The sequence below is a fragment of the Sodiomyces alkalinus genome, assembly GCF_003711515.1.
Source record: "Sodiomyces alkalinus F11 unplaced genomic scaffold SODALscaffold_2, whole genome shotgun sequence".
Classification (NCBI taxonomy): domain Eukaryota; kingdom Fungi; phylum Ascomycota; class Sordariomycetes; order Glomerellales; family Plectosphaerellaceae; genus Sodiomyces; species Sodiomyces alkalinus.
The window spans coordinates 1,541,255-1,551,244 of record NW_021167080.1 but is presented as its reverse complement, the minus strand read 5'-3'; the positions used below and the strand labels follow the sequence as shown (position 1 = coordinate 1,551,244).

Sequence of the window (9,990 nt, the reverse complement as noted above, 5' to 3'; positions counted from 1 at the left end):
GCGTCGGTACTCCGTACTGGGTACTTTTGAGGATACAACGTACACGATTCGATTCCATCGTGCCTGTCTCTGAATTTCGGCCTATCCAGACTTGCTACTTCCAGGTACTTCGTACTTTGTCACTGTCGGTGTGAACCCATCCCTTTGATCTTTGGACCAAGGTGATTGGTTCTCCCATCCCCACTCACACAGTGTATATGCACAAGCACTTCTCTATCATCGACCTTGTTTTGCACTGTGTTTCGTCCAGTCGTCGTCAACATTCCCACGACTTTCAACTTTCCCTATCGGGGCCTAAAACCTCCCTCCTCCAGCATCCTCCGTGTCCCGTGTCCCGTGCCCCGTGGCCCCGACACCAACATCAACAACCACCACCCCCCCCGTCTTTGAAGCGAGCAATTGGTCGAAAAAGCCACCGTAATCGATATTTTTTTTTTAAATCGGAAAGAACAAGAAAAGCAAAGCAAAGGAAATCTGCCGTCTGGCCATGACAGATGCTGGTGCCGGCGTCGGTGCCAGCTCTCTGATCGCTGGCACAGACATGACCGCCACCGGCGAATTCAGCGAATTCTTCGACTACGACAACGCCAATGTCCTTTCTGCAGCCGCCTCTCCGGCCAGAACTAGAACTAGAACCAGAGATCCTCTCCATACCACTCTTGGCCTCGATTTTGGTTTATCCAACGACCAGGATTTGGAGTCATTCAACTCGATTCCTCCAAAGGTCTCCTCCCAATACCCCCCCAAGGCCACCCCGACGGACAATCGGGCTGCGGAATCCCCCGACTCGGCTCATGACGATTCGTTCCGCGATTCCTCCTCCGATTCTTGTTTCTCTAAGCGAACGGGAAGTTCGTCCTCCGAAAAAACCACCTTCAGTGCCGGCGACGTTACCATGGCGGATGGCCCAGACACCACGAACCAGGAGTGGGACATTTCGGACGACTCTCCCGACTTCCAGCCCTCCGGCTGCAATGCCACTTTTCTCTTCGGCTCTGCTGACATGTCGTCGTCTTTAACGTCCGCCGCCCCTGGCGTACTTTGCGGAGGCGACGCAGATCACAGGCAGATCACCGATGATTCCTTTATGAACGAATCCTTTGATTTCGAGAGTGCTTCTAGCAGCCCTCAGGCCATCAACCATATCCCGCCTCCCTCTCACGCGCTGTCACCGCCGAACGCCTCCTCCGATGCCATCCAGGCGAACATGACCCCGAGCAGGGTCGAAGATCTAGCGCGTAGTAGACATTCACATGTGAGTCGATAGATTCCCACCTTGTCTTTCCGGCCCCCTGTGCCGTCGTCTGCTCACGCAAGTTTCCCACAATTATTAGCAATTCCCTCAAACCATGAACGCCTTCCATATGTCGGCCTCGCGCGAAACATCTCCCTTCTCACAACCTCTACCCCACCATCCAGCGCCGTTCTCAACCTTCTTCAACAACTCGCCCTCTCCAACTAACGTCGCCGACGTACAACAACAACAACAACAAGGCATGGCTGCGCCCATAAAACCCGGCGCTTTCTGGCCGTCAGCCGTCGATATGCCCGATATCAACCACGGTTACGCCATGATCCCCCCCTACTTCTCTCACATGATGCACCATGCGGCTTTCTTCGGCCAGCCGCCGTACAGCAATTTCTCATTCCAGGGCCAGCTGTTTATCCACGAGACCCCCCCCAAGTCCCGCGTCGAGACGCAAATCCCGATTAAGATGACTCTCTTGGGCGCCCCGCCCACCATCAAACGGTTGCATCTCCCCACTCATACCATTTCGAAGCCCAAGCTCCTCGCCAAGCCCCCGGCCGAGCGGTCCCCAGACACCCTGGAGCTCTACGTCCAGCTGGTTTGTACTACCGCCATGCAAAACGAGAACAACAAGCGCCGAGCGCTCCAGAGGGCTGCTGAGGCTTCTCACCCTCCGATCCAAGGACCACCTGCCGACGTGGACATGGAGGAGAACAAGACGGCAAACGGCGGTGAGGTCCGCATCTGCAAAGGGTGCATTATGCGCGAGCGTAAGCGGGCTGGCAGGAAGAAGATCAAGAAACTCGAAGAGGAAGAAATGTGGAAGAAAGACGAGAACAGGAGGGTGATCGTCTTCAACACCAAAGAAATCAAGGATTGGCAACCTTGCACAGGTGCGGGTCGTGCCGGGGCCTTGCAAGTTGATGCGCCCATGCGAATCGCCTGCTACTGCCGGCACCAGTCCGAGAAGATGGGCTTCCAGGTCATCTTCACCATCAAAGATTGGCACGACCGCGTCGTCGCCCAGGCCGTGTCCCCGTCCATCATGATCACCGACGACCACAAGACACATCCAGCGTTGCATATGCTGCCGGCGCCCGCTCCGGAGACCTCCATGCCCACGACGAGTCCTCCTGCTGACAACACTTCTTCTTCTTCTTCTTCTTCGTCTTCTTCTCTCTCCGCCAACACCACCGTTGCCCCTCCGCCGCCTCCTTCGCTCCATCAGGCTCCTTCGCCAGGGCATGTATCCACCTCGACTACCCCAGCCAAGGGTTCTCCTGCGCCGACCACCCCTCAGACCGCAGCGTGCTCTCGTCCGGCATCTCCCTCGTCCGCCCCGGGACCGGCCTCGAAGAAGCGCAAGGCGAGCGGGTGTAGACTGCCCATGGAGATGACGATGACTCGGTTAGACACATCGGCGGCGGCTGATGGTGCGCACCCACCCGCGGCGGCGGCCGCCGCCCAAACGGTCGTCAGTGCTTCGGCTGCGATGTCTCCGTTCTCCACTGGTCTCACTCTGCCTCCCGCCGACGGTTTCTTTGGGCAGAACTCACCGACAGGGACAGGGACGCCAGGCGGCTCCCGAGCGTTATCTGTCGGCCCGACATCGCCTGGCAACGCCAACACAGCTAATGGACAGGATCCCGAGCTGTACAACGCCGGTCGCCCTGTTAGCTTGGACAGCCTGGCCGCGCACACCTTCTCTGCCCCGGCGTCGACCCAGCATAGTCGAGCCCCTAGCCCTAGCATGATCCGGCAGAGCCCCGGCACTCTCCCACAACAAGCCCCGCTTCCCCAAGGCCCGGTGACCAGCTTGCCCTTTTTCGCCAACGGGGTTCACGCGGCCAACGGAGTCCATGGGGTCAACGGGGTCGGCGGAATTCACGGCGTCAACGGAATTAACGGCGTCAACGGAGCAAACGCAGCAACTCCACCAAGACCGCCTCCGACGATTCATAAGATCATCCCGAACCGCGGTCCAAAGCTGGGTGGGATCGAGGTGACTATTCTGGGAGCGAATTTCTTCCAGGGGCTGGATGTGTATTTTGGCGATCAGCGGGCAACTACGACGACTTTCTGGGGGGAATCGTCTCTCGTCTGCCTGCTCCCTCCTCGAGCGATGGCGGGCCTGGTCCCCGTCACCCTCAGACAGCCGCAGGGACAATCCCAGCCGTTTACACACATCCCACCGCATATGTTCGAGTACATTGACGATGAGGAAGCCGTGACCATGAAGCTTCTGATCAGTGCCATCTCCCACAAGATGACGGGTCAGTACCTCGGCGTGAGGGACCTCGCACAGAGAATCATAGGATCAGACCCGGATGCATGGGCTAGTTTCACCGCCGGTTCGGGTTCTGGATCGGGGTCTGGCGGCAACAACTTCGGCCTGGACACGGAGCCCCAACTCATGAAATGCTTGGAGCTCATCGACCTGGACGACAGCCCTAGGGTGGCGCGGCTCGACCTGAGGACACACACGGGCCAGACATTGCTTCATCTCGGCTGCTCGCTCGGCTATCATCGATTCGTGGCCGGCCTGCTGGCCCGGGGAGCCGACCCGGACTTGCGCGACAGGGGCGGATATACGCCGATGCACATGGCCGCGATTAGCGGTCACGAGGTCATTGTGCGCCGGCTCATACAAGCCGGTGCCGATCCGACGATCCGGAGTCTGTCCGGCGACCTCCCAGCAGACGTGGCTCGTTCACAGGAGGTCATGGAGCATATCCGGCGGTGCGAGCGTCACGTCCGATCTCAGAGCCGGTCGTCACTGCGCTCATTGCACAGCAGGGCGAACAGCGCCGTCTCCTTGCGGTCACTGTGGGACGCTGACGGCATGTCGGGCAAGTCGGACGATGGTGCCGGGGATAGTGAGGAGAGTCCCGAATACTCGAGCGGGGACTTTGAGGACGAGGACGAGTGGCTCGACGTGCAAGGAAGACGCTTGAACGCGGTCGAGAGGCAGCATAGCCCCGCCGAGGTGCAAGAAGCAGAGCCACAGACCGTGCCCGGCTCGCCCAGGACGGCGCTGGCAGCGTCGGTCCGGGACCAGTTCGCAGCGCAGTTGCAGCAGCTCCAGCAAAGCATGGCGGCGATGCATCTCCCCAACCTCTCGCAGATGCCCAACCTGCCAAACTTGCCGCAGATGCCCGCTCTCCCCAGGATGCCCATGCTTCCGGACTACCACGCGTACCTGCAGCAACACCCTCTCATGGGGCGGATGACTTCGTTGATGCCGGGCATGTTGGGACCACGACCCGGTTCAGCAGGAGAGGGAGACGACGCCTCCAGGCCGATGGACTTTAAGTGGTGGGATCTATCCGCCATGCTGCTCAATAGCATTAGCATTAGCAGCAGCAGCAGTAGCAAAGCCGCCGACGGCACGGTCCCGCCTCCTGCCTACTCGGAGATCTTCCCGCGAGACGTCGTGGATAAGAAGCAGGCCTCTGCCGCGCAAGCCGCTGCCGAAGCCGAGGCCGATAACAAATGCGCCAGGCTGTACGACTCGGAGACGGCCGAGGGCACGGTGGCAGAGGCGGAGGCGGAGGCGGAGGCCGGGGAGTCGTCAACCAGCCAGCTTTCCCTTCCCAAGGCGCTCAGGATTGGGAGGAAGAAGGCCATCACGAAAGAGCAGCAGCAGGACTTCCTCAGGATGCACGCAGTGAAGTTTAAGGGTGTGCGGAGTGATAAGAACCTCTGGTTCATCTGGGTAAGTCCTAAGTTCCCCCAAAGGAGAGGGATGTCAAAAAAAATTTTTTTTTTTTTTTTTGCGATTCACACCCAAGCCGGGAATGTTTGTTGCTGACTTGCTCTGCTCACCTCCAGATCCCTCTGCTTACCTGCATCCTCGCTGCTATGCTGTACATCCGTTTCCCGCAGGCTTATGCGGGGGCCTGGTCGATGATCCGGTCTGTACTGCCTGCTAACGAAGTTCCCACGGTTGTGAGGAACTTCCCGGATGGTGTCGTCGAGGTGTTGTGAGACGGAGGGAGCGAGCGGATGGATTTGCCCTTTTGCATGACATTGGAACAATCTCATGACTTTTACCACCACCCCTTTACGCATTTTCATTTATCTTCTTCCAATCCGGCGGGAAGCTGGCGTTTCGCTCGGTTGCCATCACATTTCTATCATCCTTAAATCGGAAGGGAGAGGCGGTTTCTCTCTCCCACTGTTTCCGGAGCTGCGGTGGTTGCACCAACAGTCGCCGTGGTGGTTATAATTTTGTCCCATTTAACGTCATTTGTCTACTATTCTATATTCATGTCAGTTAATGGTATTCGAGAAGGCATGGAGCAACGCGGGTTTTGAAGGCAACACGTAAGGCGATATCAGGTATGGCTCTTTTTTCCCCTTTTTTCCTTTTTTTTCCTTTTTTTTTTTTTTTTTTTTTGCGTCTTAGCCAGACGTAATGAATGCTATCGCATGGGTATGATTAAAAGGTAGAATAGATTTGTCGGGGCTTGCAGGATTCTTTCGTTATTTTCTTCCTTGGCCGCCCCCATAAAGCATGGATATTGTTACTCCTTTTTTATCGTTATTACTTTTCTGTGGTGATCATGCCCTTGATATAGCGGTGGGCGGGATAGAGCGGCGGGAAGAAGTGCGGTGAGAGACAACCAAAACTTGATACAATGCGGACCGGGTTATTTCTGTGATTATTAATATTATTATTATTCATGCTCATCTCGAGGGCATGCTGTGTTTTATTCACTAAATTGATGCCAAGGAACGGTGCATTCCGTCCAAGGGATGGGATATCACACTTGACAAGGCAGAAATCAGAGACGGAGAGGCAGACATTCAACGAGGAATGAGGAACACATTTCCTTCAGCAACTCATACGGCATCGGCATCCTAGGTCTATCCAGCAGCGCCCCCCCCCCCCCCCCCCCATTCCGGGCCACTTCCGTTGGGAGAATGGCCAAGTCCAGGGGTCCAGGGGAAAGAAAGGTAAAAGGAACAAGAACCACCATATGGTCCAGACAAACGATAATAAGCCCTGGTTTCCAGTTCCGGTACTCCTTGACCTGCCCTCTACTGTTCTGTCCTACCCTGTCCATCCATCCTCTATAACCCAGTCAGACGGGCCCTGAGCGTGAAACTGTCTGGTCATCGTCCAGCAAACCAACATAATCCCTGCCATCGCGTGTTCTCGATCTTGTCGTGATCTCGTGAGACAATAGAGGATAGTAAGAGAGGCTAGGCGAATGAGGAGAGCCCCAAGACAGGAAAAGAAAAAGACGTGAACGTGAGCCGTAAAACACACCTGTCGTGTGCCTGAAATTCCCTTTTGTTATCCGTAACGTCCATCAAGTCGTCAAGTCATGGGAAAGCAACCGGTACGCCCCAAGCCGAGAGAGTACAAGAATAGACAGGAAAAGTCATGTTTTCCCTTCTCTCTGTTGTCTCATGGATATGCGTGATCATGGCATCATTTCGTCCAGGGCGTAGTTGGCATAAGCCAAGCCAGCCAGCCAGCACCCCGAAGATGAACCACTTTCGGATCAAAAGGGCGCGAATGGCAAGACCAAAGAAAGCCGGCGGGAAACCAAAATAAACGCCCAAGCTCCAGCTCGGAGGCGATCGAGACTCGCTACGAGGCGAGCACATGCCAGAAAGGGAAAGAAGAAGAAAAAAAGAGACAAGAGACAAGACGGCTCACTTCTAGCGACGCCACCAGCCCTGTCCATGCCCGTGACCCTCGCCCTGAACCTGCTGTTGCTGGTAGAACGGAGGATGCACGTCGGAGACCTGGTTCTCCGCACCGCCGCCAGACCGCATCTTAAACTGGTCCGGGACACGCGGCACCGTGGGGACCCCCCTGTTGGTGTCGGGGCGGACGCGCAGTCCGGTGGTAGTACCTTGGTTGTTGCTGTTGTTGCTGTTGTTGTTGTTGTTCCGCCTCGCCGGCCTGGCCCAGCGCATAGAATCGGAAAAAGCAGCGTGGCTGCTGTTGATGAAGCCAACGGTGCTGCCGCGCATCTCGTCTCGGGACGTGGACGCGGTGGTGGCTATGCTGTCGAAGGAGGGGGCGCCCGAGTCGATGCTCATGCGGGTATCAGGGCCGCTCGCGGCCAAGGAAGGGTCTCCGGACGGCGGGGCGCGTCCTCTGCCGGAACTTTGGGGCCGCTTCGCGAGGCGGTTCGTTTCGCGGCCGGAAGAAGAACTGAACGTGCGACGGACCTGGATGCCGAAGGGGGTGGGGGGAGGGGGCATAGCTGCAACGGCGGCGGCGTGGGCGTGGGCGTGGGCGGCGGATGAATCGGACGGGCGGGAATTGTTCGGAGACTGTACGGCCTGGCGAGACCGTTGCTTCCGGAGGCCGGGAAATGGGAGTTCAGAAGAGATGCGGGAGGCGGATTTACGGAGTTTCTTGAATGACAGCGAAGTGTCATCGTCTCCGTCGGCGTGGCCACGCTTGGTCCCGCGGGATGGGCTGCTCATCTGATCACCGTCACCGTAGCCGTCACCGTAACCGCCACCGTAACCGTCACCACGTCCGGATTGCGATTGCGATTGTAAAGGCGAAGGAATAGGAGGGAGCGGCGACTGCCTAGGCAACCCCCAATTGCCATTGGTGTCGTGAATGGCCATGCGAGCGGCAAACGAAGCGCCGGTCGGGGGATGCATGGAAGTTGGAGTAGACGGCACCGAGATGCCCGGCGGAGGGGGTTGGCGAGCGGATGGGATGGCGTGGGAGCTGAAAAAGCCGTCTCGCATGAGCTTCTGGTAGCTGGCAGCAACTTCCTCCTTGCTCGGCATTGTGCTCACGCCTCTCATCTCAGAAGCGAGTCCGGCGGCATTGGTATTGGCAGCGGCAGCGGCAGCGGCAGCGGCAGAGACAGAGACAGAGACAGAAGCAGCACCAGCGGGGTTGGCCTTCGCATCGAGACTCGCGGGTCGCTTCAAGCCACCGGTGCTCTTATCACGCGAAAAGCTGAGTTTCTCCCGCAAGCCACCCCAAAATCCCTTCTTGTTTCCGACGTAGTGGCCGGCGGCGCTAACCGGTCTCGGGCCGCCACCGAGATGTGGAGGCTGAGGTTGAGGGGAGAGAGTATGCGAACTGTCCAGCGACGAGGCCCCGCGTTCGTACGACGTGTTTTGGGAAGGTCGGCCTGGGTAGTCGAGGCGCATTCGGCGCTCAAAAGCCTCTTCTTCGGGGCCGAGGAAGCTGATGGGTGGAATGGAGGATGTTCGGTCGTTCATGGAGCCCTCGTGAAAGCGAGAACGGGACTTGAGCACTGGAGATCGGGGTCCTGTGTCGGTTCCAGGGCGGGAGTCTCTTGCAGCTCTGATGCCGCTAGAGGCTGACGGATCGACACTGGTCACAGGATGGGAGGACAGCGGTCCGGGTTTCGATGGAGAGGGCGGAGCCATAGCTGTGGGTGGCTGTAGAGAGCCCAGACTCGTCTGTTTGTTTCTTTCACCTGTGCTCGAGGCCCCGCCGGGGAATACGGCAAGAAACAAGCGAAAGAAAAGTCGAGTATAATCTTTTGGTGGATACGGTGGGAGCAGGAGAGAGAGAGAGAAAGAGAGAAGGGAGTGGGATAGATAGTCGTATCCCTGTGTTATCTCCCTCCACAGGGAGAAAGGACAAAACGATTGCACTATAGGCTCAGAGTCGCTTTCTTTACGACGACGAGAATGCAAGGCGGAGTCGTTATTGTTGTTATTATTGTTGTTGTTGTTAGGGGCTGTTGCTTTCGCTTGAAATGAGGGCAGGAATGGGGGGGTGAAGGGGGTGAAGGGGGTGAAGGGGGTGACTGTGTGGGTGGTGGGCGGTCACAGTAAACAGACGGAAGTTCACTCTGCTTACATCGTTGCTAGGGTGCGATCCAGACGATCCAGACCAGACGCGTACAATGTAAGGTACCCAATACCTTACCTTCAGACAATTGACGCGACAGTAAGTCAGTTGCAGGGAATACAAAGTACGTACCTATAGGTGCGCTAAAATATGGGGTAACGTCTCAACGGCTCTGCAAGGTACCCGTGAAATGTACAAAGTGCGGGCACTATAAGGTACCTCATCAATCAACAGAACCACAGGTGTTATTTTCCACAATACCTCAGTCTACTTACGAAGGGATGAATATGCTGTAATGAGAGTGTATCCAGAACCACCACCTCTTGTGTCCCGACAAGTCACAGAATTGATCTGCGGAATATCCGTTCCGTATACATCCACATCTCCACCTTTCTGCTCATACATCAACACAACAATCAATACAATATACAGTTACCAGGCCCAAGGCACGGCAAAGCATCGAGCAAAAGCATATACATCTTCCATTTTCCATTCTACGGAAATCCATGCACCACACAGAGCAATGAAAACCAGCTTCGCTTAACCTTTAAAACGAAAACACCATGTCTGTGTCCACACGTCCCGTTCAACACCCCGGAGTAGCCAAAGCGGATGCATCACCGCCGGCCCAGGTCCACAGTGGCCCCCTTGCTATAAGTTGAGAAAACTAGACACCAGACAAGAGTACAAGAAAAAAGAGAAGCAAGGCAAGAGTCGAGACGCGAGAAATAGATAAAAAGAAATATCCTCACCTCCCATGGAAACATGTATGCGACATCCAGCGGACCAGTAGGTGTCCCCTCACTCATCTCTCGTCCACACACAGTCTTGACCCCCGGATTCCCGTCCCTTCGACATACCAGCCAACTCTCAGTCAAGTCGCCGATTTCTCCAACAAATCTTCCATGTGTAGGCTGTGAGACAG

At 56.5% G+C, this 9,990-nt stretch overlaps 2 protein-coding genes across 2 annotated transcripts; one reads left to right on the top strand and one right to left on the bottom strand.

The window, feature by feature from the left end:
• Positions 1-266: 266 nt before the first annotated feature.
• Positions 267-5,648, top strand: SODALDRAFT_290415 (hypothetical protein). The gene is made up of 3 exons (XM_028608642.1): positions 267-1,255; positions 1,335-4,964; positions 5,081-5,648. Exons 1-3 carry the CDS (start codon positions 488-490, stop codon positions 5,234-5,236), a joined length of 4,554 nt encoding a protein of 1,517 aa, XP_028468111.1. The 5' UTR covers positions 267-487; the 3' UTR covers positions 5,237-5,648.
• Positions 5,313-9,544, bottom strand: SODALDRAFT_356274 (hypothetical protein; the record flags this gene model as incomplete). The annotated part of the gene is made up of 8 exons (XM_028613893.1): positions 5,313-5,438; positions 6,343-6,415; positions 6,525-6,535; positions 6,740-6,851; positions 6,936-8,668; positions 8,867-9,021; positions 9,341-9,387; positions 9,489-9,544. 8 exons carry the CDS (start codon positions 9,542-9,544, stop codon positions 5,313-5,315), a joined length of 2,313 nt encoding a protein of 770 aa, XP_028468110.1.
• Between the last annotated feature and the right edge of the window lie 446 nt (positions 9,545-9,990).

Bases quoted from the DNA above. Each gene is read 5' to 3' on its own strand.
- SODALDRAFT_290415 (XM_028608642.1), top strand. From the start codon at position 488: ATGACAGATGCTGGTGCCGGCGTCGGTGCCAGCTCTCTGATCGCTGGC. The intron at 1,256-1,334 runs GTGAGTCGATAG...CACAATTATTAG, and splicing joins CGCGTAGTAGACATTCACAT to CAATTCCCTCAAACCATGAA. The intron at 4,965-5,080 runs GTAAGTCCTAAG...GCTCACCTCCAG, and splicing joins AGAACCTCTGGTTCATCTGG to ATCCCTCTGCTTACCTGCAT.